General features: G+C 43.0%; 1 protein-coding gene across 3 annotated transcripts in view; it reads right to left on the reverse strand.

The window, feature by feature from the left end:
* DTNB (dystrobrevin beta) overlaps positions 1 to 22,998 on the reverse strand; it is a 236,698-nt gene extending 213,700 nt beyond the window's left edge. The window contains exons 1-2 of one of the 3 annotated variants that reach the window (XM_036262917.1): positions 22,817 to 22,998; positions 22,535 to 22,725 (exon numbers count right to left, since the gene is read on the reverse strand). Coding sequence is in view for 1 of the 3 variants with exons in the window: in XM_036262918.1 (XP_036118811.1) it covers positions 11,746 to 11,747 (2 nt within the window). In the remaining 2 variants the exon portion in view is untranslated. Of the gene's footprint in view, positions 1 to 11,745; positions 11,937 to 22,534; positions 22,726 to 22,816 lie in introns of those variants that run through there. The other 2 variants (XM_036262916.1, XM_036262918.1) reach the window with 2 other exon arrangements.
* Positions 22,999 to 24,671: the final 1,673 nt, after the last annotated feature.

Below are 24,671 nucleotides of genomic sequence, written 5' to 3' on the forward strand. Positions count from 1 at the left end.
AGAAATCTCCAAAAACTTCTAAAAATGTGTAATTAAGTTATAATTTTAAGGTACTAGTCCTGGCCAGTTTGGCTCAGCGGTTAAAGCGTTGGCCCACAGACCAGAGTCACGGGTTCGATTCCGGTCAAGGGCACATACCTCGGCTATGGTTCATCCCTGGCTCTGGTCGGGGTCGCACAGGAGGCAACCAGTCGGTGTGTCCCTCTCATGTCCATGTTTCTCTCTCTCTACCTCCCTCCCACTCTATCTGAAGATAAACAGAAAAATATCCTCGTGTGAAGATTAAAAAAAAAAAATTTTAAGGTACTAGATTAATTAGCACATGACTGTAACCATCACTGAAGAAGCTCAATAACTTTGCCTTCATATTCTGAATGCTTAGTTTTAAAATATCTCAAAAGATAACATTTGCCTCATATTATTAGTAAATATTCTAGGCACAATATAGTCAATGGTATATATAAATAAACCCATACATCAAATAGCATTTTAAACAATTTTAAGTTTCTTTTTTTTACTGATTCCCCTTTAATCTGCTCTGATCATTATTGTTTGTGTACTTTGCAATTGACTGACAAGCCCATAATATAAACAGAAGTGTCAGCTCTGCTTTTCTCTTACAGTTCATGTGTCCTGTCATTATTACTTCAACCTTCAGCTGAATCTGAAATTTCAATCTGAAGTTTCTTTGCAGGAATCTTTGTAAACCCTTTGTCTATTGAGCTAGGTTCATTTCATTCCAATCATATAACAGAATTTGAAAGACCACTAAACCAAGTAGCAGTGGCCCTGGCCAGTTTGGCTCAGCGGTTAGAGTGTCGGCCTGCAGTCCTGAGAGACCCGGGTTCGGTTCCCGCTAAGGGCATGTGCCTTGGTTGCAGTTTGTTCCCGGCCCTGGTTGGGTTGTGTGGGTGGCAACCACTCGATGTGTCCCTTTCGCGTCGATGTTTCTCTCTCTCTCTCCCCCTCCCACTCTATCTGAACAAAATATCAAAAAATAAATAAAAAAATAAGAAATAAACCAAGTAGCAGTGAACTGCAATATATCTGAACAGAAGGTAAGCAAATAAATATGGAGGCTCACATATCAGCCCTTCCAAGCTGAGGTGTCCCCACTCCCTTCCTCTCAGCTTACCTCACTTACCAGACCTGATGTGTATTATCAGACATACAGATGGGAATAGAGTATCAACCTATAATTAAATATTAATATAAGTTAACTGCCCATATATTCTTTTTATACCCTACCTAGAGGATCATTTTTGCATGCCTCCACTTTGGATACTATTGATCTTAAAAATCAAGAATGAGAAGAGGGCAGGACTGTGTCTGGCTTGAAGAGCAAATGAGGAATATGGATGGTAGAATTAGATGGGTAAATTTAGAGCCTAAGTGGTTAGTTAACTTGGCCTAAAATTACAAAGCTAGTAATTTGTGGATTTAGGCAACCCATTGTCCAAAGTCCTCTCTTTCTGCTGTTCCATATCGCCCCCTTCAGGACAAACACCAGGATTCCAGGAGAGAGGAAAGACTACAGGTCTCCAAACTATGGAGCTGGATCAGAACTTAATTCGTAAATGGAGCCTGGAGGCTAGAGCAACAAGGCATCTGAACCCTTGTTAGTCCTATCTAGGAAGCAATGTGTTCCAGAGTTAGACTAAGTCTACAGGCAGAAGGTGAGTAACTCCCATAGTAAAAACTAAGGAAAAGAGAGCAGGCTCTAGAAAGTTTTCCAGAATGTCCTTGAACTGTACCTAAGTGTTAAATATCCTTTACTTCCCTTTAATCTTTTTGTTAATGTCTTAACCCTTTCAGCTCTCAGATACTTCAAAGCATCCAGGTATCTTGCGCAAGTTCATTGTCTTCCAGCAAAACTCCTGCGTTTTTCTCTGGATGCCCATGTAATTCAGAAATTAGAAATGACTAAGATTGTCATTACTAATAGGTCAAACTTCCCTGAAAAAGAACTAACTTCTTTGTTTATTTCAGGAAAATTCTTCACTGTCCTTCCTCTAATACTTCTTTACTCTTCTCTTTCAGATTAAAAAAAAAAAGAGCTAGGGAATGTAAATGCTTGTAAAACCCTAAAGATTTTCTATTTTACAAATCTGAAAAAGTCTTCTAGGTTCCAATAAAAAAGCATTCAAATACTGCACTCCACTAGTGCACAGAGCTCTGAATAGCAAAGGAACCTCACAGGGCTGTGGTAACAATTAAACAAATTATGTAAAGATCTTAGCACAATGCCTGGCACAAAATAAGAGCCTAATAAATGTTAGCTACTATTATTATTGGTGTTACTATGTAACTTCTCTCTTGGATGATGCCTAGACTAGAATTCTATAATTAAGGCTCATCTATCTTAATTTACACCTCTTCTGGTTCATTTAAAAGTATAAAAAATATAGACTTAGGCCCTGGTCAGTTTGGCTCAGCAGTAAAGCGTTGGCCCACGGACCAATGAGTCTCGAGTTCGACTCCAGTCAAGGGCAGGTACCTCGGTTGCAGTTCATCCCCAGCCTTGGTCGGGGTCGTGCAGGAGGCAGCCAGTCGGTGTCTCTCTCACATCGATGTTTCTCTCTCTCCCCCTCTCCCTCCCTCCCTTCCACTTTGAAGATAAATAGAAAAATATCCTCGGGTGAGGATTTTTTAAAAATAGAGAGAGATTTAGAAGAAGAGTAAATACTTTGTTATCAATCATTTGCAGCATCTGAAATCTGAAATAGAGAAAAGGTTTTTAACAAAAGTGAAAGGAGGTAAAGTGGTAGACACACAATGTGGCTAAGGAATCATTAACAGAATATAAGAAAATAGGAGACAGTTAAGTCACAAAAATGACTTCTGCTTGGCTGGTATGGCTCTAGTCCCTAAAGACAAACCTCATCATTTTTCCTAAAACCTACCATGGACTGCTCAGTTCATGAGAGGAAATTTTAGTTCTAAGCAAAGAAACTAAACTACTTACCTAATAAGAAAATATTAAGAGCATATAAACAGACCTGACCAGTGTGGCTCAATGGCTAGAGCATTGGCCTGCACAACAAAAGGCTGTGGGTTTGATTCCCAGGTCAATGTTCCTGGGTTGCAGGTTTGATCCCTGGCCCCGGGTGTGTGAAGAAGACAATCGATCAATGGGTCTCTCTCACATCAATGTTTCTCTTTCACTCTCCCCCTCTCTTCCACTCTCACTAAAAATCAATGGGGAAAAATATCCACCAGTGAAGATTAACAGCAGCAAATGTACAGGAATGAAAAGCATCAAATTCGAAACAGTGGTTGCCTCAGAAGGAGAGGAGAATATAATTGGAAGAGTTACACAGTTCAACTTTAAAAGGAGCCTAGTTTCGCCCTGGCCGGTTTGGCTCAGCGGTTAGAGCGTCAGCCTGCGGTCCTGAGAGACCCGGGTTCGGTTCCCGCTAAGGGCATGTACCTCAGTTGCAGTTTGTCCCCGGCCCTGGTTGGTTGTGCGGGTGGCAGCCACTCGATGTGTCCCTTTCACATCGATGTTTCTCTCTCTCTTCCTCTCTCCCCCTCCCACTCTACCTGAACAAAAAATAGAAAAATGTCCTCAGGTGAGGATAAAAAAAAAAAAAAAAAAAAGGAGCCTAGTTTCTTAAGTGTTGTATACACAGGTAAACTACTTATATTTTCTATATCTCTTTGAGGACTAATACTGAATCATATTCAAAGAGTTAAAAATAAATAAACCCAAGGTCCAAACAAAATAATTTTACTCCAGAGCCCACATTCTTAACCATGACACATTTACTCTATTTCTGTTTGTGCAGTAAAGTTTAGTAATTCAGACTGGTTAAAAGCAATGAAGTAGCTAACTAAAGAAAAAGTCTCTCAAAAAAATCATATTAGAGACACAAAGTGGTAATATCACCCGCCATGCTCAGGAATCATGTGGGCAAGTCAAAAGAAAAAGCCAAGGAATAAATCGCAACTGAAAAAAGAAAAAGCTGAAGTTGAACTCAGAATATAATACAGTCTGGTTGAGAGACAGCATGTGGAAAGAATATGGACTTTGAAGTCCAAGCTGGGTTCAAATACTACCCCGTCACTGATTAGCTGTGTGTCCCCAAACAAGTTTTAACTTCTCTGAGCTCAATTTCTTCACCCATACACTACAGGTACCATATCTAGCTGTCAAAGTTGTAAAGAGTAAAAAGTAGCCATTATCCAGGAAAATTCCTTGACAAACAGTAACATCATAATAAAGAATAGTTATTATTACCTGCAGAAGAAAGTCTCTCTTTGACAAGAGCAGACAGAGTAGGGAAAGAAGTTAAAAGAGGGAAGTCAAGAGTCTAGAAAAAGCCAGAAAAAAAGCTAAAATGGTGGGGGTGGGGGAGGATGGGTGTTGGCGGGGTGGAGGGATTGAGCAAAAAAGAAAGAGAACTCAAGGACGTGGACAACAGTGTGGTGATGGGGGTAGGCAGGGTATGTGTGGAAGAGGGCAGAGAGAGGATAAATGGTGTTGGAAAAAATAATAATAAAAGAATAAAAATGGTAGTGGTTCAAAAATTCCTTGGAGAGTCCCAGAAGTTACCAAAAAAAATTTTTTTAATGAGTACTATTTCATTATAGTGAGGCTTAGTTATAAGAATATTTAGTCCACTAGCCCTCACCAGGTAGCTCAGTTGTTAGAGCGTTGTCCCAATATGCTAAGGTGTTGGGTTCAATGCCAAGTCAGGGCACATACAAGAATCAAACAATGAATGTATCAATAAATGGAACAACAAATGGATGCCCCCCCCCACCTGTCCTCTCTCTCATAAATTAATAAATATTTTTAAAAGAATATTTAGTCCAGCCCTGGCCGGTTTGGCTCAGCGGTTGGAGCGTCGGCCTGCGGTCCAGAGAGACCCGGGTTCGGTTCCCGCTAAGGGCACGTACCTTGGTTGCAGTTTGTCCCCGGCCCTGGTCGGTCGTGCGGGTGGCAGCCACTCGATGTGTTCCTTTCACGTCGATGTTTCTCTCTCTCTCTCTGTTCCTCTCTCTCCCTCCCACTCTACCTGATCAAAAAATGGAAAAATGTCCTCGGGTGAGGATAAAAAAAAAAAAGAATATTTAGTCCAAACCTGATTATTACTGCATTTCAGTCCTGTTTTAGCTTGTATATAAGGTTGTTAATATGCAAAAATTCAAGATAAAAATGTTTTCTCTTTAAAGGTTCATTTTTTGTTAAAAATGCATTAACAAGTAAATCATACAATGTATGTTTCTCTTGGCTATCAGTAACTCAGAAAGGTCTCTCCTACTCTTAACATACTGAAGAAAAAACAGTGATAATTGCAACAAATGATTCCCCATAGCCCTTGATAAATTCAACACCCAATAAAAATACAAACCAAGAACAGAAAAAAACTTCCTTAAGTTGACAAAGACATCTACCAGAAACCTTCAGTAACTATGATATCTAACAGTGAAACACCGGAAGCATTCCCATTCAGGAAAAAGATAAAAGTGCCCATTATCATCACTGCTATTCAACTTTTGAACTGAAGAGTGTGTTTATTTCTGCAATAAACTGAAAACAAAAAAAGTGGTATAAAGTTTAGAAGAAGTCTTTTTTTTCTTTATTGATTTTAGAGAGAGAGAGAGATAGAAACATCTATGAGAGAGAACAGCAATTGGCTGTCTCCTGCGTGCCCCTCACTGGGAATTGGGCCCACAACCTAGGCATGTGCCCTGAATAGGAATCGAACCAGCGACCTCTTAGTGCATGGGTCGACCCTCAACCACTGAGCCATACCAGCCAAGCAGAAGTTAAGTCTTCTAATCAAAGCAGTTCAGTAAGTAGATGCTTGGATGCATCCCTTCTGCTTCAAATACACAGTAACATATAAAACATTTTAAAATATATTTTTATATATATATATCTTTTTTTTTTTTTAATCCTCACCCAAGGACATTTTTCCATTTTTGTTCAGATAGAATGAGAGGGACAGGGAGAGAGAGAGAGAAACATTGACATGAAAGGGACACATCAAGTGGCTGCCTCCCGCACGACCCCAACCAGGGCCGGGGACAAACTGCAACCAAGTTACATACACTTAGCGGAAACCGAACCCAGGTCTCTCTGGACTGCAGGCCAACACTCTAACCGCTCAGGCAAACCAGCCAGGGCTTAAAATATATTTCTACTGATTTTTTAGAGAGAGAATAAGGGAGAAATAGAAACATCAATGTTAGAGAGATACATCGATCAGCTGCCTCCTGCACACTCCCTACTGGGGATTGAGCCCATAACCCAGGGACGTGCCCTGACCAGATATAGAACTGAGACCTCTCAGTTGACACAATGACACTCAATCCACTGAGCCACACTGGCTGGGCTTAAATATGTTTTTTAAATGACTTAGGAAGGTTCAACAAAAAAACTCTTCATTTGGATCAGAAACAGAACAGACACACAAAACTATGAACAGTACTGAAGCTACAGGCTTGCTGGACACTGAGTTCTGAAGCAGGTGTATACTTCTTGCAGGGTGACAGTGACACACAGAGTGAAGGACCTGGAGAAACAGGAGACATCTGAGCCAGACTCACAGTTTAAAGGCAAAGATAAGGCTGGAGCTGAAAGAAAGCTTAAAAATATTGCTGCCAGTCTCTGCCTAGAACTACAGTTTATGCAATGCTCTGGGCTTAAAAAGTGGGAAGATAAAAACACAGACTTGTGACCAGGAACTGAACCAAACATTTACATACTATGTGAATGGATCTAAAAAAACCCCAATTAGCCTGGCTGGTGTGGCTCACTGGTTGAGCGTCGACCCATGCACCAAGAGGTTGCCAGTTCCATTCCTGGTCAGGGCACATGCCCAGGGTGTGGACTCAATCCCCAGTGGGGGGCATGCAGAGGGCAGCCAATCAATGTTATCTCTCATCGATGTTTCTCTCTCTCCCCCCCCTCTCCCTTCCTCTCTCTCTAAAATCAATAAAGAAAAAAAGAAAAAGAAATAAATTAAATTAAAGAGCCCCGCCCTGGCCAGTATGGCTCAGTGGTAAGAGCATTGCCCTCTGACCAAAGAGTCCCAGGTTCGATTCTGGCCAAGGGCATGTACCTCAGCTACAGTTCGTCCCCAGCCCCAGTTGGTGTTATGCGGGTGGCAACCAGTCGATGTGTCTCTCTCACATCGTTGTTTCTCTCTCTCTCTCTCTTCCTCCCTCTCTACCTGAAGATTAATGTAAAAATGTCCTCAGGTGAGGGTTAAAAAAAAAAAAAAAGAGCCCCAATTACCTCAAAGAGCAGGACCCTTAATCCACCATTATCATATCTAATATTTTATTAGGTTCCAGTAGGTCAATGAAATTACCTAAAATATCACCACATAAGAAGGATGAGCTCAGATATAAGAAAAACAAAATTAAAAGCAGTAACACTCAAATGAATCTGTAAATCACTTCAAAACACACAAAGAAATATAATGCTAAGAAAGCCAACAAAAGCAACAATTAGAATATGAACTCATTCCAGATGAAGTTTAATTTTACAGAACAGTTTGACAAAGTCTTATTTTTAAGTATACTTAGCGTGCTAAAATATAAATTTTTTAAATTATTGGAAATGCAAAATTGTACAGCCACTTTGGAAGACAGGCAGTTTCTTACAAAGCTAAACATACTCTGACCATAGGATCCAGCAATCATGCTCTTAGGTTTTTACTGAAAAAAGCTGAAACTTATGTCCACACAAAAACTGCACGTTAATGTTAATAGAAACTTTATTCATAATTATCAAAAACTGGAAGTAACCAAAATGTCCTTCAATTGGTGAATAGATAAACAAATGTGGTACTTTCATACAATGGAATATTATACAACAATAAAAATAAATGAGCTACTGCCCAGCTGGTGTGGCTCAGTGGAATGAGCGTCATCCCAAACACTGAGAGGTCCCGGTTCAATTCTCCGTCAGGGCACGTGCCCCGGTTTTGGGCTTGATTCCCAGTGGGGGGCACGCAGGAGGCAGCCAATCAGTGTATTTCTCTCAGATTGATGTTTCTATCTCTCACTCTAAAAAATCAATAAAAACATATTTTTAAAAATGAATAAAAGCAAAACTTTTTTTTAATCCTCACCTGAGGATATGTTTTTTGTTTGTTTGTTTGTTTGTTTGTTTGTTTTTAGAGAGAGAGGAAGGGGCAGGGAGAAAGAAACACCGATGTGATAGAGGAACATCAATCGGTTGCCTCCTGTATGTGCTCTGACTGGGGATCTAACCCGAAACCCAGGTATGTGCCCCAACCTGGAATCAAACCCAAAACCTTTTGGTGTATGGCTTTTGGTGTATGGGACGATGCTCTGACCAACTGAGCCACCCAGCCAGGGTGAAAATTATTTTTTTAATTTTAGAAGGAAATACAGAAATATATAATTCATATCCTGGGGTAGAGAAAATTTACTTAACCAGACACACACACACAGTTTTAATTTAAGGGGACTTTTTTCATAAATATAACACAAAAATTTAAAACTTATATATAAAGACACTGTAAACACAGGAAAAGGCAAGCCTCAGACTGGCAGGATGCATTCACAACACATATATCCATCAAAAAAATTAGTATCCAAAGTAACCTAACCGTCCCTCAGTGAGTAAAGGACACATAAGCGGTCATTTCTGTCTACAACTGAACACTACTCAGCAGTTAAAAATAAATGAACCAAATCCACAAGTAGCAACATGGTTAAATCTCCATCAATTAAAATTTTAAATGTATAGCCCTTTGACCCAGCAAGTCCACTTGTCATTCACTGCAGCAACGTCTGAAACTACAGTACAATACATACTTCGTAAAAGAGAATATAGTGGTCAAGAAGGGTCAGGTATATCCCTATGTTTCAGCATAGAAAGATCTCTAATATTCTGTCAGAAAACAAGCTGCAAAACAATGTGTATAGTATGTCATGAATGTGGGAGGTATGGGAAAATCCTGCTTTTTTCTGCATTACCTATATATAGATGAAAATGCATTGAGAAAGGTCAGGAAGGATCACAACAAACTGATTACAGTTTTGGTGAAGATGGGAGTGGGCCATGGAGGCTTTTATTCTGTCTGTACTGTTTGAGTATTTTATAGGAGTGCGCACTCATGAGCCATTTGCAGAGCTGCAGTACCCAGCCACACTGACTGCACCATACAACCTCGGGAGCTGCCATTCACAGGGACTCTGCTATGAATGGCATCTCCTAAACCTGGGCAATATACAATATGCACTACTAGACACCACAGCCCTGATGCCTGTGTAATTAGAAATAAATTAAATAAGATGCGGGGGTCAGCATTAGCCAGGTGGCTCAGCTGGTTGGAGCATTGTACCGTATACCTAAAAGGTTTCAGGTTCAATTCCCAGTCAGGGCACCTATCTAGGTTGTGGGTTCGATCCCTAGGGCACATAAGGGAGGTGGCCAATAGATGTTTCTCTCTCTCTCTAAAATCAATAAGTGTGTCCTCAGGTGAGGATTAAAAATATAAAATAAGGAGGGTCTGCAAGCCAGCAAGTGGGAACTTTCTGGGGTAATGTAAGTTTCTATATCTTGATTGGGATAGTGGTTACAAAGTATACACATTTTCAAAACTCATCCACTATACATGGATATCTATGCATTTTATTATATGTAAACTACACATCAATAAAGTTGATTTTAAAATAAATATAAATACATAAATAAAACACAGTATCATTGGGAGAACCTGGAACAAAGCACCCAAAATTACAGGATCCAAAACAAACACTGGTAGACACCTGCAGGATGCACTCTTGAAGTACACAGTAGTAAAACTAAAGAGAAATTAACTTCATTCTTCAAGGCTGACCACACAATACCAAATTTGGATTAATATAGCCCTTATTTATTTATTTTTTCTTTATTAATTTTTAGAGAGAGAGGAAGGGAGAGGGAGAAACAGAAACATCAATGAGAGAGAACATCGATTGGATGCCTCCTGAATGGCCCCCCTCTGGAGATTAAGCCCACAACCCAGGTATGTGCCCTGACCGGGAATCGAACTGGCGACCTCTTGGTGCATGGGCTGATGCTCAACCACTGAGGCACACTGGCGGAGCTAACCCTTATTTTTTATATGAGGAAACAAAGGCCCTGGGAGGGTTTTAGTGAGGATATAAAATAAAGGGTAATTGGTCATCCTACTGGTTCTAATTTTCTAAGTAGAAAGTGTGTCTCTCACGCCCAGTGGACACTCAAACAACTTGTCAGTGCTGCTTTGACTACATAACCCCCATCGAAGGTAACTCCACTTACATATGATAAAAATCCTCATAGAACTCATAAAAGGTCAAGTTTTAATTTGGCAAACAAAGTAACCTAACAGGCACTGCAAGCCAGGGAACTGAAACAGCAGACTGGAGCTGGAGAGTCTAGAAATCCAACCAAAGTAGAGAACAGGCAGAATTCCAGCCGGTACAGAGCAGCAGAGATACAACTCTATCACCTTAGCCATTGTTTTGAATGCCTAGATCTATGAACCTGGGTTACCTTACATGGCCAAAAAAAAGGAGGGGGGTGGGTAAGATGACTTTAAGAGCAGGAGAAGTCCATCAGCCATCCCTAACACCAGAGTCATTCATACTGCTCTGTGTAATATACAGCAAATTGCTTGGTTCACTCATTCAGGCAATAAACATTTCTTGTTGACTGCTGTTGGGCCAGGCACTGTTCTTGTCACTGAGGATTTAGCAATAAAAGGTCATAGAGTTTAACAATAGTTAGGAAGGAAGGAAACTTATTTTCTCTTTTTCAAATTTCTTTTTCTTTCCCTTTAAATGTTACCCAGAAGAGCCTTCAAAACTCTCATAAGTTTCTCCCACACGCTTCCTTGACCCTCCTGCTTTATCCCCAAACCAAGCAATTTCCCAATGGGGGGGGGGGGAGGAGGCACGAGAGAGACCTAAAGTGAATAAGGTGTGAGACAAAATTCAATGCTGCTTTGTATTTTATACGCATACCTTTACAAATTGTTAGCTCCTAAATAGCAAATTACGGTTGTATTTGACACTATTTTGTGGCTCCAGTGCTGACCATGGTTCTCTACCCACGGTAGCTAGCTAATCACTAAACGTTTGCTAAGAATGCTAGAAGGTCTTCCTAATCCCAAGGCCTGGCACTGGAATGGAACAGCAAGCATTCGTTAGCTACATCCTCTCTCCTCCCAGCACACTTTCCTTCCAAGGGTGACACGGTGCACAGGTTCGCTGTTAGGAGCCTCGGGGAAATAGTGTTGTGGGGTGATCTGAAATATATCCCCTTCCCTCTGCCAGGGCCTGGCCTGCCTGCCTCACCTGCCCTCTGCCAGGACCTGCCTCTTTTGCCCCCTTCAGCACCTATCGCAGAGCCTCCTCCCAGGGAGCCGGGGTCCAGCAGCATCAGCCCAGCGCCGGCACCCTGGCTCCGCACCGACGGCCACAGCGCGCGCAGGACCCCGGAGACCCCCTCCCCAGACCGGGGTTCAGAGCCCGGCGGCACCGGCCCGGGGCTCTGCTCCATCCCCTCGGCTCGCCGCTCCAGGGCCGTGAGCGCGGCGCCGTCTCCCCTCGCAGCGCGCGCGGTGCAGCGGCCCCGGCTCCCCGCGCGCCGCCTCCGCTGCTCGCGGCCCTGCACTCCCGCCGGCTCCGGAGGTCCGGGCGCGACGCGGGCTCCTACCGTTCTTCGCGGGCGCGAGGTACCAGCACCGCGCACTTCTCCCGCAACCCGCCGCCGCCGCGGACCCCTACATTACTCACTTCCCGGCCGGCGCAGGGGGCGTTGAGGTCTCCCGCGGCCGCAGCCTCCCCCGCCACCTCCGGCCCGGCGTCAGCAGCTGAGGCGGCAGCGGCGCCCGCTCAGGCCCTGGAGCCGCCCCCGCAACAAACGTTCTCAGAGCCCGGCTCGCGCCGCTTCCCCGCCCGGCACGCGCAGCGAGCCCGCCCCCAGCGCGAGGGCGCGAGGGCGCGAGGGCGCGAGAACTCAGGGTTCCGAACAGGAGGCGGGCACGCGCCACCGGCGCGAGCGCGCGCTTGGGGGCGGGGCTTCCGCCGCGCCGAGGAGGGGGCGGGCAAGCGGCCGAGCCCCGCCCTCTGCAGCCAGGCGGGGCCCGCCCCCCTAGCTCTCCGCCGGGTTCCCCGAGTGCAGGCGTAACTTGCCCCCGGAGGGCCTCTCCTAACTCCGGGAGGCTGAGGTGCGTTTCAATCCTGCAGGTATTTGCCAGGCCAGCTGGATACTCCGCCCTACGTGACTACAAGGTACAGAATTCAAAGAACCACCCCATGAATCATTCATCCGCGCCTCAGCGCGAGATCCTCCCCTGAACGATTTTGCCAAATTAATTCAACTCAGCCAGCGTTTACTGAGCACTGACTCGGTACCTAGCGCCGTACCAGGTGCTGCGTGGGTACACCGTCACGGTCACGGTCCCTGGTCTCGAGGAGCGCATAACTTAGGGGGAAAGCAGCCGTGTAAACAACCCCGTCTGCTGACCCGTGCAAAGCCAAGTCACAGTGAGATGCTGTGGAGGCACTGGAGGAAGAGATTACTTCCGCTTGGACCATGGGGACAGGTTCCTGGAAGAAGTGGCATTTGTGTTCAGCCTTGAAAGAAGAAAAAGAAAGAAACTTAGAAGAAAAGCGGGAGGGCATCAAAGGCTAGAAAAACAGCTTGAGCAAAAGAACAGTGGGTAGCCAAGGTTTACCATCTCAGCATCAGCTTTTCTCTTTTTAATATTATCCATTTTTGATAGAATCCTTTCCAAACCATGTGAAACATAGGCAATGACTCCAAATTAGGAACAGCTAAATTTTGTTGTTTTTTTTCAATCCTCACCCGAGGACATTTTTCTATTTATCCTCAGATAGAGGCGGGGCAGGCAGGGAGAGAGAGAAACCTCGACCTGAGAGACACATCGACTGTTTGCCTCCCCACTACCCGGACCAGGCCCAGGGAGGGACCAAAACCGAGGTATGTGCCCTTGACCAGAATCAAACCTGGGACTCTGCGGTCCATGACCGATGCTCTAACCTCTGACAAACACCGGCCAGGGTGGAACAGCTAAGATTTTTAATGACTCAAAGAATCATTTTCCTCAACGTTATTTAAGGCTGACAAGAGCAGTGTCCTTTAAGGACTGTTTGTATGTGAGTGAAGCATATTAAAACCCTAAGTGAAGAGACCCAAGGCCAGTGTGCCTTGAATCTGGTCTTTCACTGCTTTATATCACCTTATGATAAGGCAGATAGATCGTGCTGCCTGCCTGCCTGCCTGCCTGTCTTTAGAACATCCTCTTCCTCCTCATCTCTTCTTCCTATTTTAAAACTCCTATGGTAAAGGAAATGCTGGTAACCAACTTTATTAAGTAAGAGTAAACAGATTCCTCAGAAAAAGACATCACTTTTCACACAGGAACGTCATGACTATTTTGCATGCTGAGAAGACTTTTTCATTTGTATGCAGGGCCTTGACTGTTTCTGAATATGTTAAGAAAGTCAGAATATAGGGTAAGAGACATCTTTATTCACTTACCACTTTTGAGCACCAGTTGGAGGAGGCAATGAAAGGTAAAATATTGATCCTGTGCTTTGGAGAAAAGATATGTAAATGGTGTAAAATATTTAAAGAAATGTTTATTTGAATATTTAGATATTTACCCTATTGATTGAAACCAAGGTAATTTCAATATATGGGCCAGGCTCTTATAAACCATTCTGGGAATTGACTACTTTAAGTACACTTACATTAGTATTTCTCCATCTTAGTTCTGCATTTCATCACCTCTCCTGTCCTCAGAAAACTTCTTTCAAACATATTTCAATCATTCTCATCCCTTTCATTCTCAAAATCATCAACTCCTCTTACCTACTTGTCCTATTCCTTCACCATCTATTCATGTTCAAGCTTTTCCTGTCCTAAAGAAAAAGGAAGAGGCCCTGACCAGTATGGCCCAGTGGTTAGAGCATCAGCCTGCGGTCCACAGAGAACTGGGTTCGGTTCCCGCTAAGGGCATGTACCTCAGTTGCAGTTTGTCCCCAGCCCTGGTTGGGTCGTGTGGGTGGCGGCCACTCAATGTGTCCTTTTCAGGTCGATATTTCTCTCTCTTCCTCTCTCTCCCACCTGCTCTATCTGAATTTAAAAAAATGGAAAAGTGTCCTCAGGTGAGAATAAAAAAAAGAAAGAAAGAAAAAGGAAGAAACCCCTCTGTCACTACAGATTTTGCTGTAGTTACTGCTCCCTCTCTAAATTCTTTCACAAACACCTTGAAAGTAGTTTATCTCTGCCAACTCAGCCATTTTTCACTCCTCACCTCAGGGCTCCATAGCTTTTGTCCTCACTGCATCACTGCACTTCTCTAGGTCATTAATGGTTGTTTAATCCTAAATGCCATTTTTGAGTCCTCCTATTACTAGAGTTCTCCATGGTATTTGACGACACAGAACACTCCACTCTTTTTGAAACCCCCTTGCCTTCACAACATGACTCATCTGCTAACCCCTCTGACTACTCCTGCCTCCAGGATTCTGTCCTCAGCTTTCATCTCACCCCACACATTATCCCTGGGTCATTTCATTCACTCCCTGTCTTCATCTGCCACATATCTCGCAACTCCCAAATGCATTATCTAGCTCAGGACACTCATTGGAGTTCTATACACACAAAAGCCTACAAGACTTATCCACCTGAACTTCCTGGAGCTACCTTGGGCTCTACATGTCTAAAACTGTATGGTATTACTGTCCACTTCAGAAACCTGGGAGTCATCCGTGATTCCTTCTTCCCTCTCCCCACCACACTCAACAATTTTGTTGACTCTCCCCATAAATAACTCTAGAATCTGTCCCACTTAGCCCCTCTCACCGAGACTAATGCAATAGCCTTTCATCTTTTTTTTTTTTTAATTCTCACCTGAGGATATGTTTCCATGGATTTTTAGAGATAGAGGAAGGGAGAGGGAGAGAGAGAGAAATAGCAATGTGAGAACAAAACATCAGCTGGTCGCCTCCTGCACACGTCCATACCAGGGATCTGGCCCACAACCTGTGTATATGCCCTGGCTGGGAATCGAACCAGCAACCCTTTGGTGCACAGGACAACACTCTAACCAACTGAGCCACACCTGCCAGTAGCCTTTTATCTTGTCTCCCTCCTGAAGTCTAGTTCCTTCCAATTCATGTTTTATATTGCTTGCCAGAAAAAACTTGCAAAACGTGCTGCCTATGGTGTCACTACTCAGCATGGCATACAAGACCTTCCATTTATCTAGCCCTTGTCTGGCTTGTCACTTCCTACACACATCCCATGCCAACTCCCAGAATGTTCCTACTTTTCGCTTGCCTCCCTCCATACCTTTGTACTCGTTTCTCTGAATGTCATTTGAACACAAGCAAAGAATGTCCAAAATATGTGTAGCTGAAGTTCCTGGTATAATGAAAACTATTATCCAAGAAACTTTCTGAAAATAAGAAAATGTGTATCTACATAATGAAAAGACCCACATGTGTTTGAGGAAATGACCACAGTATGATCAATTCTGAGAGCTAGCATCTTAAAACTATTTGCCTAGCAAATATTAAAGCGTACTACAGTGCCTGTTGAATAAAACATGATGGTTCTGGCACAGGAATAGGCAGACCAATGGAACAAAATAGAAGGTACAGATATCAATCCAACTACATATGCAAATCCACTATCTGATAAGCAGTCAAATGGGTGAGGCAAAGAAGGACTTTTTAATAAGCAGTGTTGCCTCACTGTATTGGCGAGGTTATAGTGAGATAACTGTTACTAAAGGGAATGAAAAATAGCACAACCCCTGTGGAGGAGCATTTGACAATATCTAGTGAAACAATTTGTACATTTACCTCTCAACCTAGCACTCCAACTTCTAGGAATTTCCCCGAAAGATACCTCCAAAAATAATACGTACTCTTACATATATATGTAAGCTTCTTCACTGTACCATTATTTGTATTTGAAGAATATTGGAAACTACCTAAATACCCAAATATAGAAGACTGGTTGAATAAACTGTGGTCCTTATACATAATCAACTACTAGGAAGCAATAAAAAGGAATAAAGATTGTCTTTATGGGTTGAGAAGTACAGATTGGTAGTTACAAAATAGTCACAGGGATGTAAAGTACAGCATAAGAAATATAGTCCATAACATTGTAATAAGCTACAAATGGTGCCAGGTGGGTACTAAAAATATCAGAGGGAACACTGTAAAGTATACGGATGTCTAACCACTATGCTGTATACCTGAAACTAATAGAAAATAATATTGACTGGCATTGAAAATATACTTTAAAAAAAAGAAATTATATCTTTATAAACTGATATGTAGTAGTTTCCATGGTATATTATTAAGTTATAAAAGCAAAGTATAAAAGCAAATATATAGTATGTTACCTTTTGCTTATTTTAGTAAGATGAAGCACAAGAATAATAAAGCAGAAAACAATAAAATTGATTGCCTGTAAGGAATTGAGTGAGGGAAAGACAATTCTGAAAATATCATATCTTTTGGTGTAATTTTGGCTTTTGAAAGCATGTTAATGTTATATACATTCAAAAAAAATAAAATTAAATTAACAAGCATAAGGAAAAATTAAAAACCTATAACTAAATGCAAACAGAAACGAACCCAGTTGTATGTCAAATGAATGATAACCACAATGAAGAAGAAGAAAGAAGTAAACTAAGTAATTTTGAATATAGTACTTAGATATACCTTCAGTGTAATGCAACCATAGACTGGGGGTGAAAGAATCAACCAGTGTTCCCTCTGACATTTTCAGTACCCACCTGGCACCATATGTAGCTTATTACAATATTATTGACTATGTTTCTTAAGCTGTACTTTATATCCCTGTTAAAGAGTTATTTTTAAGAAATGTAAATAATACAAACTTTCGCCCTGGCCAGTTTGGCTCAGCGGTTACTTTCGCCCTGGCCGGTTTGGCTCAGCGGTTAGAGCATCGGCCTCTGGTCCAGAGAGACCCGGGTTCAATTCCTGCTAAGGGCACGTACCTCGGTTGCAGTTTGTCCCCGGCCCTGGTTGGTAATGCGGGTGGCAGCCACTCGATGTGTCCCTTTCACGTCGATGTTTCTCTCTCTCTCTCTCTCCCCCTCCCTCCCTCCCTCCCTCCCACTCTACCTGAACAAAAAATGGAAAAATGTCCTTGGGTGAGGATAAACAAATAAATAAATAAATAATACAAACTTTCTGGAAGTCAATTTGGAAATACATATCAAATTCTTTAAAAATGTTGATATTATTTGACCAGAAATCTAAATTCTTGCATTTTATTTTGTGAAGACATTAAGTGATGTGTAATTAAATTTATGCATTAGGGTTAGCTTACCAGAGTTACTTCTAAAAGCTAAAATTAAAATAAAAAAAAAAAGGTACAGGGCTGCCCAGCTGCTGTGGCTCAGTGAATTGAGTATCTGCCCATCGAGAGAGAGAGAGAGAGAGAGAGAGAGAGACATCGATGTAAAAGGGACACACAGAGTGCTTGCCACCTGCATGACCAACCAGGGCTGGGGACAAACTGCAACCGAGGTATGTGCCCTTAGCAGGAACCGAACCCGGGTCTCTCTGGACCGCAGGCCAACACTCTAACCACTAAGCCAAACCGGCCAGGTCTCTATCTGAAGATAAATGCAAAAATGTCCTCAGGTGAGGATTAAAAAAACAAAATCACAGAGTAAAATAACATTTCATGTCATGGAAAAGTGTAAGATAGTATATGTAGTATGATTCAAATTTTGCTTAAAAATATGTGTGTGAGACAAGTCTAACAGAAAAGGGAACAAAAGCATAAATGGACATTTTAAAGAAGAGCAAACACATATGGCAAGTAAATGTATGAAAATATTCTCAATTTGATTAGTACCTACCTGTGTTCAGGAAAATACAAATTAATACTACAATATCATACACCTACTAGAAGGGCTTAAAAGTATGATAATTTCAAATGTTGGACAGGAGGTTGATCATTTGGGTCTCTTCTGCACTGATGCTGGGAATGTAATTGGTGCAATCATTTTGGCACTGGCTCATTAAGTGGAAATTTCATATACTTTATATCCAACAATTTCACCCCAAAGGCACTCCCAACACATGAACCAAGAGGCATGGACAAGCACTGATTATAATGGCAAAAACTAAGAACAGTTCAAAGGCCCAGCAAGAAAAGAATGAGTAACTAAATGGTATCTCTCTCTACAATGGAAATATTAAACAGCAGTGAAAGTAAAAGAATTACCTCTGCGTAACACAACATGGATGAAGTGAATCAATGTATTTTTTGAGTGAAAAAAGCAAGAGACATATGATTATAAAATGATACTATTTTTATAAAGCTTAAAATCAAGTAAATCCAACTTGTAAAATTACTTTTATAAAGCAAGGGAATAATAAACCCAAATGTCTAGAAAATAGTTACCCCATTCAAGGAAGTGGTAGGCTGGAAGAGAACTTAGGTAAGTGGCAAGTATTACCAGTTATTTGTAATATTTTATTTCTTGGTTTGTGTGTGTGTACTGTTATATATATTCTTTTGTATCAAATATTATATATATATATTTCTTTAGTCTCCAATTATAGTCAACATTCAATGTTATATTAGTTTCAGGTGTATAGCAGAGTCATTAGATAGCAAATATAATATAAAATAATATTATTTTGTCTGTGTGTGTGTGTGTGTGTGTGTGTGTGTGTGTGAATGTTTGTTGCTCTCTGAATAAAAGATTGGAAGAGCCCTGGCCGGTTTGGCTCAGCGGTTAGAGCGTTGGCCTGCAGTCCCAAGAGACCCAGGTTCGGTTCCTGCTAAGGGCACGCACCTCAGTTGCAGTTTGTCCCCGGCCCTGGTTGGTTGTGTGGGTGGCAGCCACTCGATGTGTCCCTTTCACATTGATCTTTCTTTCTTTCTTTCTCTGATCTTCTCTTTCCCTCCCACTCTACCTGAATAAAGAATGGAAAAATGTGCTTGGGTGAGGATAAAAAAAGATTGGAAGAATATAACCTAAGGATTTATATTCTGGGATTATCTCTAGATGATAGAATTAAGAGTAATTTTAATTTTCTTTGTATTTGTTTATATTTTTTAAATGTCTTAAATGAACATGCACATTTTTAAAAACACGAAAAAAATATTTTTTAAAATCTATACTGGAACCTGTCCCATTTTCATTCTGCAGTCTGAACATCCAAGTCTTAATTTTCATGGTTAAAAATGATCTGGGGCCCTGGCCGGTTTGGCTCAGCGGTTAGAGTGTCGGCCTGCGGTACAGAGAGACCCGGGTTCGGTTCCTGCTAAGGGCATGTACCTCGGTTGCAGTTTGTCCCCAGTCCTGGTTGGTCGTGCAGGTGGCAGCCACTCGATGTGTCCCTTCACAACGATGTTTCTTTCTCTCTCTCTTCCTCTCTCTCCCTCCTGCTCTCTCTGAACAAAAAATGGAAAAATGTCCTCAGGTGAGGATAAAAAAAAAAAAAAAATGATCTGGGGATGAGCAAAACAGTGAGTCTCCAAGTCGTTTGTAACACCAAGTTTGTCCAGGTAGTGAGCTGACAGTGTTGGGAACAAAGGTAGAGAAAGATGTACAGAGTTGCACAGCAGGGCCGACACCTGCCAGCTGAGTGTCAGTGTGAGAAGCAGGAAAGTAATAAGAGCTCAAAGAAAATGATTTAACGAAGCTAAAAAACCATTCCTTGAAGTCACTGCGCTCCCTCCCATTCCCCACCAAAAAACCCTAATAACCCTGGTAAGAATACTGGAAACTAAATATCACAATTCCATCCTTGTGTCAGATTATGGTAAATTGACACCATAATGTGTCAGATTATGGTAAATTGACACCATAATGTCATTCTCTGGTACTTACAGATGACATGATAGGACTGGAAAGGGTCCAGATAGAGAGTAATTAAAATGACAAGCAGAAAGAGTGTTCTTCACAAGCTGACAAGCAAAAAACAAGCTCTGGCCTTCAGAGAAAGATGAGAGCTTAGACGTGATATGCCAAAGGTGTGCATGGTCGAGTACAGATGCAGTCACCACATCTTGTAATACCAGTAGTAAGCGGTAGCTGTTGGTGGCTGAAACAGGCAGTTTTGGAAGAAATCAATCGGAACTGCTATTTTGCACAGTGGGCAGCAATGTGAAAATCCTTTTCCCCCAGAGGCTGAATCATTGCTTCCCAGTCTGGTCCAAACATGGAATGAAGGTGGTACAGGAACCAAACGAGGAGACTCTAGATGGAGAAGGGATGGCCAGAAAGAGAGGCAGTGCTGGGGCAGGGGTATTCTTATTCTCTGTAATAGCTTGTGGATTCAGAGAGTTTGTGACAAACTGCATGGAAAACCTTTGTGAATGAAACTTTCTAAGAGTTACATCATGGACAGAGCCGTGTCCTTCAACAAAACTGTCCTTGAGTGTCATGCTGGAGATTTCACCAAACTTTTGATAAATATACAGACCCACTGCAGTCATTTCTGTGTAATCACAGGAGTAGCTACCATATTTCCATACTGTGGGAAGCTCAGGAGACCAGAGACTAAATAGCACCCCAAAAGATCCTCCAGAATTACCCCAATAGGCAACCCAGAAGCCGCAGTATCCAGGGAAGGATATCTCCTAGGCGTTGCTAGTTTACCAAAGGCTGATCACTTACGTGGTATTTCCAGCACCTCAAAAGATCAACACATTCTCTGTTGACTAAACTTTATAAACTGGCTCAAGATTAGTAATTCCAACAGTTCTCAATCAGGGTACATTGAAAAAATAGCTACCTCTGGGACCCAACTGAGATGAATTGAATTTCTTTAAGTGCCCCCAAGTGATATAATGCACGGCCAAAGTGGAGAACCACTGAGCTTCTCCATTTGTTAAAGTTAATTATTCAGAGAGCTTCTGGTTGTAGGAAAGGTGCAAAGGGCATGGGTGAACCAGCTAGCATGGAAGAAAGAAGACAATTCTGCCAGCTCACTATTACCCATATTGCTCAGACACTGTCCAGCCTGTTCCTGCACAGGTTTTTGTTTTTATTTTTGGGGAATGGGAATGGGGAGCTGCTTTGCATTTCAGAATGTTACCAGACAGATTTCGACATTGGAAATGTAAGTCTCTTGGGTCCCTATTGTCACATGAGGAGGGAAAGAGAAGTCCCCTTTCCCTTCTGGGCCCGTCTCCAGAACTGGAGAGAAGGATGTGTGAGGCCAGCATTCTGCAGGAACGGAAAGTACTTTCTTGTCACTAATGCTGAGCTGTTCCATCTTTTTTTGCTTCTCAACTTGCTGATTTCATTGTCCTGGGGCTCGCCTCTCCTGCTCAGTGTCTCAGCACACTGGTGTTCCTCATCTCAGCATTCAGAGCTCAGCCTGCAGCAGTCTGGCCCCTTTTCTTGTTCCCTATCACTAACTCTTTGGGGCCCGGGTCACCACCATGGAGTTCTCCTCTCGGCCTACGCAGGGGCCTCTGTGGCTTCACTTCATGTCCCAATAAATGTATTTCCAGTATGGCTTAGATCCACTGTGTGCCTAGAAAAGTTCCTCCTTTTCCTCACATTGAGATGTGTCCTCCTCTTGCAAAGAAAGAGGAGCCAAGAGCTCAAAAAAACGCAAAAAGGAAAAAAGTCACCCAGTTGGAACTAGAGGGGCCACCACAGCTATTGCAAACCACGTGGAGCCCTGGCCGGTTTGGCTCGGTGGTTAGAGTGTCCCCCCGAAGACCAAAGAGTCCCAGTTCGCTTCCCACTAAGGGCACTTACCTCGGTTGCAGTTTGTCCCCAGCCCTGGTTGGGGTCGTGTGGGTGGCAACCAGTAGATGTGTATCTCTCATATGGATGTTTCTCCCTCTTTCTCTTCCTCCCCCTCTCCCTCTTCCTCTATCTGAAGATAAATGCCAAAATGTCCTTGGGTGAGGATTAAAAAGAAACATCATGTGGAACACAGGGGAACCCAAGCCCTACACGTCCTGCTGGGAACTTCCCAACTGCTGCACAGAGCTCATGGCTCCCCCATGGGGCAGCCAGTCCACCGCCTTTATTTCTCCCTTGCATATCAACCCCAGCTCTTCCATTGCTTCCAGTGCAAAACCACTTCACTGCAGGGTGAAGACTCCCCAAACAAACTTTATCCACAGAGGTGATCTCAGGTACTCAGATGATCCAGATGACTGGGGACTGTTTGATTTGATTTGCTGAGGTTTTTGTTTTTTGTTTTTTAATCCTCACCAGAGGATATTTTTCCATTTATCTCAGATAGAGTGGGAGGGAGGGAAGGAGAGAGAGAAAGAGAGAAACATGGATGTGACAGCGACACATCGACTGGTTGCCTCCTGCACAACCCGACCAGGGCTAGGGACAAACAGCAACCGAGGTATGTGCCCTTGACCAGAATCGAACCCACAGCTCTTTGGTCTGAGGGCCAGTACTCTAACCACTGAGCAAACTGGCCAGGGCGATTTGCTGAGGTTTTTAAATGCAGATCTATTCCCTCACTGATTTCCCCAACCTTTTTAGTTTCCTACCTCCACGATCTACTCCTGTGACCACAGGTAAGGATGCCCGTCTAGCCTGATGGAGACGAGGCCTTATGAAGGAGAACGAAGGCACCTCGCTGAGCGAGGCCGGCTTGGACATTCCAGTGCGGCTGAACTTAGAGTTTAAGTACAGCCATGATGGGCCCGGGTGGTACCAGCAGAGGAGCCTCCCAGCTGACCTGCAGAATTGAGAGAAATAATATTATTTTAAGACTCAAAATTTGAGGGTAATTTGTTATGCAACAATAGATAGTATACAGAAATTGGTACCTAGAAGGAGTTAGTACCATAACAAAATACAAAGCATGTGTTTGGATTGTGTGGCGAGTGGAGGCCGGAGGGTGGCACGGAGACCCAGTGCAGCCTGCAGGTTTCCGGGGGAGATGCGCTGGAAGGACAGCCATCTGCCTGTGTCTTACAGCAGTGCCACGACGACAGAACTGAAGGGAGTACTGCCAATCTGTCACCTGCAGTAACTTGAAAGACAGAAAACATAACGAATGAACTTGTGAATCTGGCTTAGGTAATTTCCAGGCAGAATGGTAAGTGTCACTTGTGTTTTTTCACAGTTTTAACCATATGGTATGGGCAGGAGGAACTGTTCAGTGTGCGGGCGATGTGCTGGGTCCCAAAATAAAATGTTTTATATTCCCAGTCTCTCTGATTCGCAAAAGAGTCTCAAAGTAAGACATGGCTTCAGGGTAAAGATCAAATTTAATTTAAGGCCGTGACTCTGTTATGACTGTAAAAGATGTAACATGGTGCCCAGTAGACCCCTCTCAATTAGGAAAAGAGTGGCTAAGAATCTTAAGGTCATTGCCCCCACGGCTCTCCAACATGCTGCCCAAAGTGGAGGGAGGAACTTCCCTAAAATTATTGTGGGTATAGCCCTGGCCAGTGTGGCTCAGTGGGTTGGGCATCATCCAGTGCACTGAAGGGTTGCTGGTTTGATAACCAGTCAGGGCACATGCCCAGGTTGTGGGCTTGATCCCCAGTGGGGGGCATGCAGGAGGCAGCCAATTGATATTTCTATCTCTCCTTCTCCTTCTCTCTCTCTAGAATCAATACATGAAATAAAATAAAATCAACAAAAACATATTTTTAAAAATGTTTCCCTCTCACATCAATCTTTCTCTCTTTCTCTCCCTCTCCCTTCCTCTCTCTCTAACAAAATCAATAAAAAGTTATTAACAAATAATATTAATGCCTGTCTGGTGTGGCTCAGTTGGCTGAGTGTCATCCCATGTACTAGAAGGTCGCTGGTTCAATTCCTGAACAGGGCACATGCCCAGGTTGCGGGCTCCATTCCCCACTGGATCATGCCTCCCAGAATAAGAACTGTGTGTCTCCCTCTCCCGTGGACTCTGAGCTTGGCTTTGGGATTTGCTTTGGCCAATGGGACAATAACACACATGGCACACCAGAGGCTTGACAAGCACTTGCACGTTGGAACGTTGCCCCGAGACTGCCAAGCAGGATCCGGTCTGGTCCACTGGAGGAGGAGATGCCACATTAAGGAGAACTGAGGTGTTGCTGGTACTGGCCAACAACTGCCAGACATCCTGGACCACCAGCCCTGCAGACCCTACATGGAATGAATGTTTTCAGTATAAACCAGCAGCAAAAGGAGCCACTCAGCAAATCCACAGAATCTACAATGGGAAACTACAAATCATTATTAGTCTAAGTAAAACTTTTTGGGATGGGTATATAAGGCAGTAGCAGATAAATGATTCACAAGAAGTTAGAAAAAGCCTTTATGGAGGAGCTAGTACTTGAAGATCAAAGAGGGTGAGCACATGGAGAGTCAGGGAAAGGGTACTTGTGGAATTGCAAGAAAACGTAGAAGTGTAAGCAAAGGCCTGGGGGGAGGGGGGAGGACAGGGCTTCATAGGCCACTTCATGCTGAATATGCCACAGTCTGCAGGAACTACTCCAAGAAGGAGGACAGGAGCCCCTTTTAGAAAGCAGCACCAGTAAATCTTTCATTATTCAGCAGAAGTCTCGGCTTAGCCACGGGGGCTTACAGGGCGAGAGCTTTCCCACCTCTACTGCCCAAAGATATACCATGGAAGAGACTCTCTGGATGGCAGTGGCCAGAGGACAAATGTTCAGTGTTAGTTCT

The sequence above is a fragment of the Molossus molossus genome, unplaced genomic scaffold, assembly GCF_014108415.1.
Source record: "Molossus molossus isolate mMolMol1 unplaced genomic scaffold, mMolMol1.p scaffold_m16_p_15, whole genome shotgun sequence".
In the NCBI taxonomy this organism is placed as follows: Eukaryota; Metazoa; Chordata; class Mammalia; order Chiroptera; family Molossidae; genus Molossus; species Molossus molossus.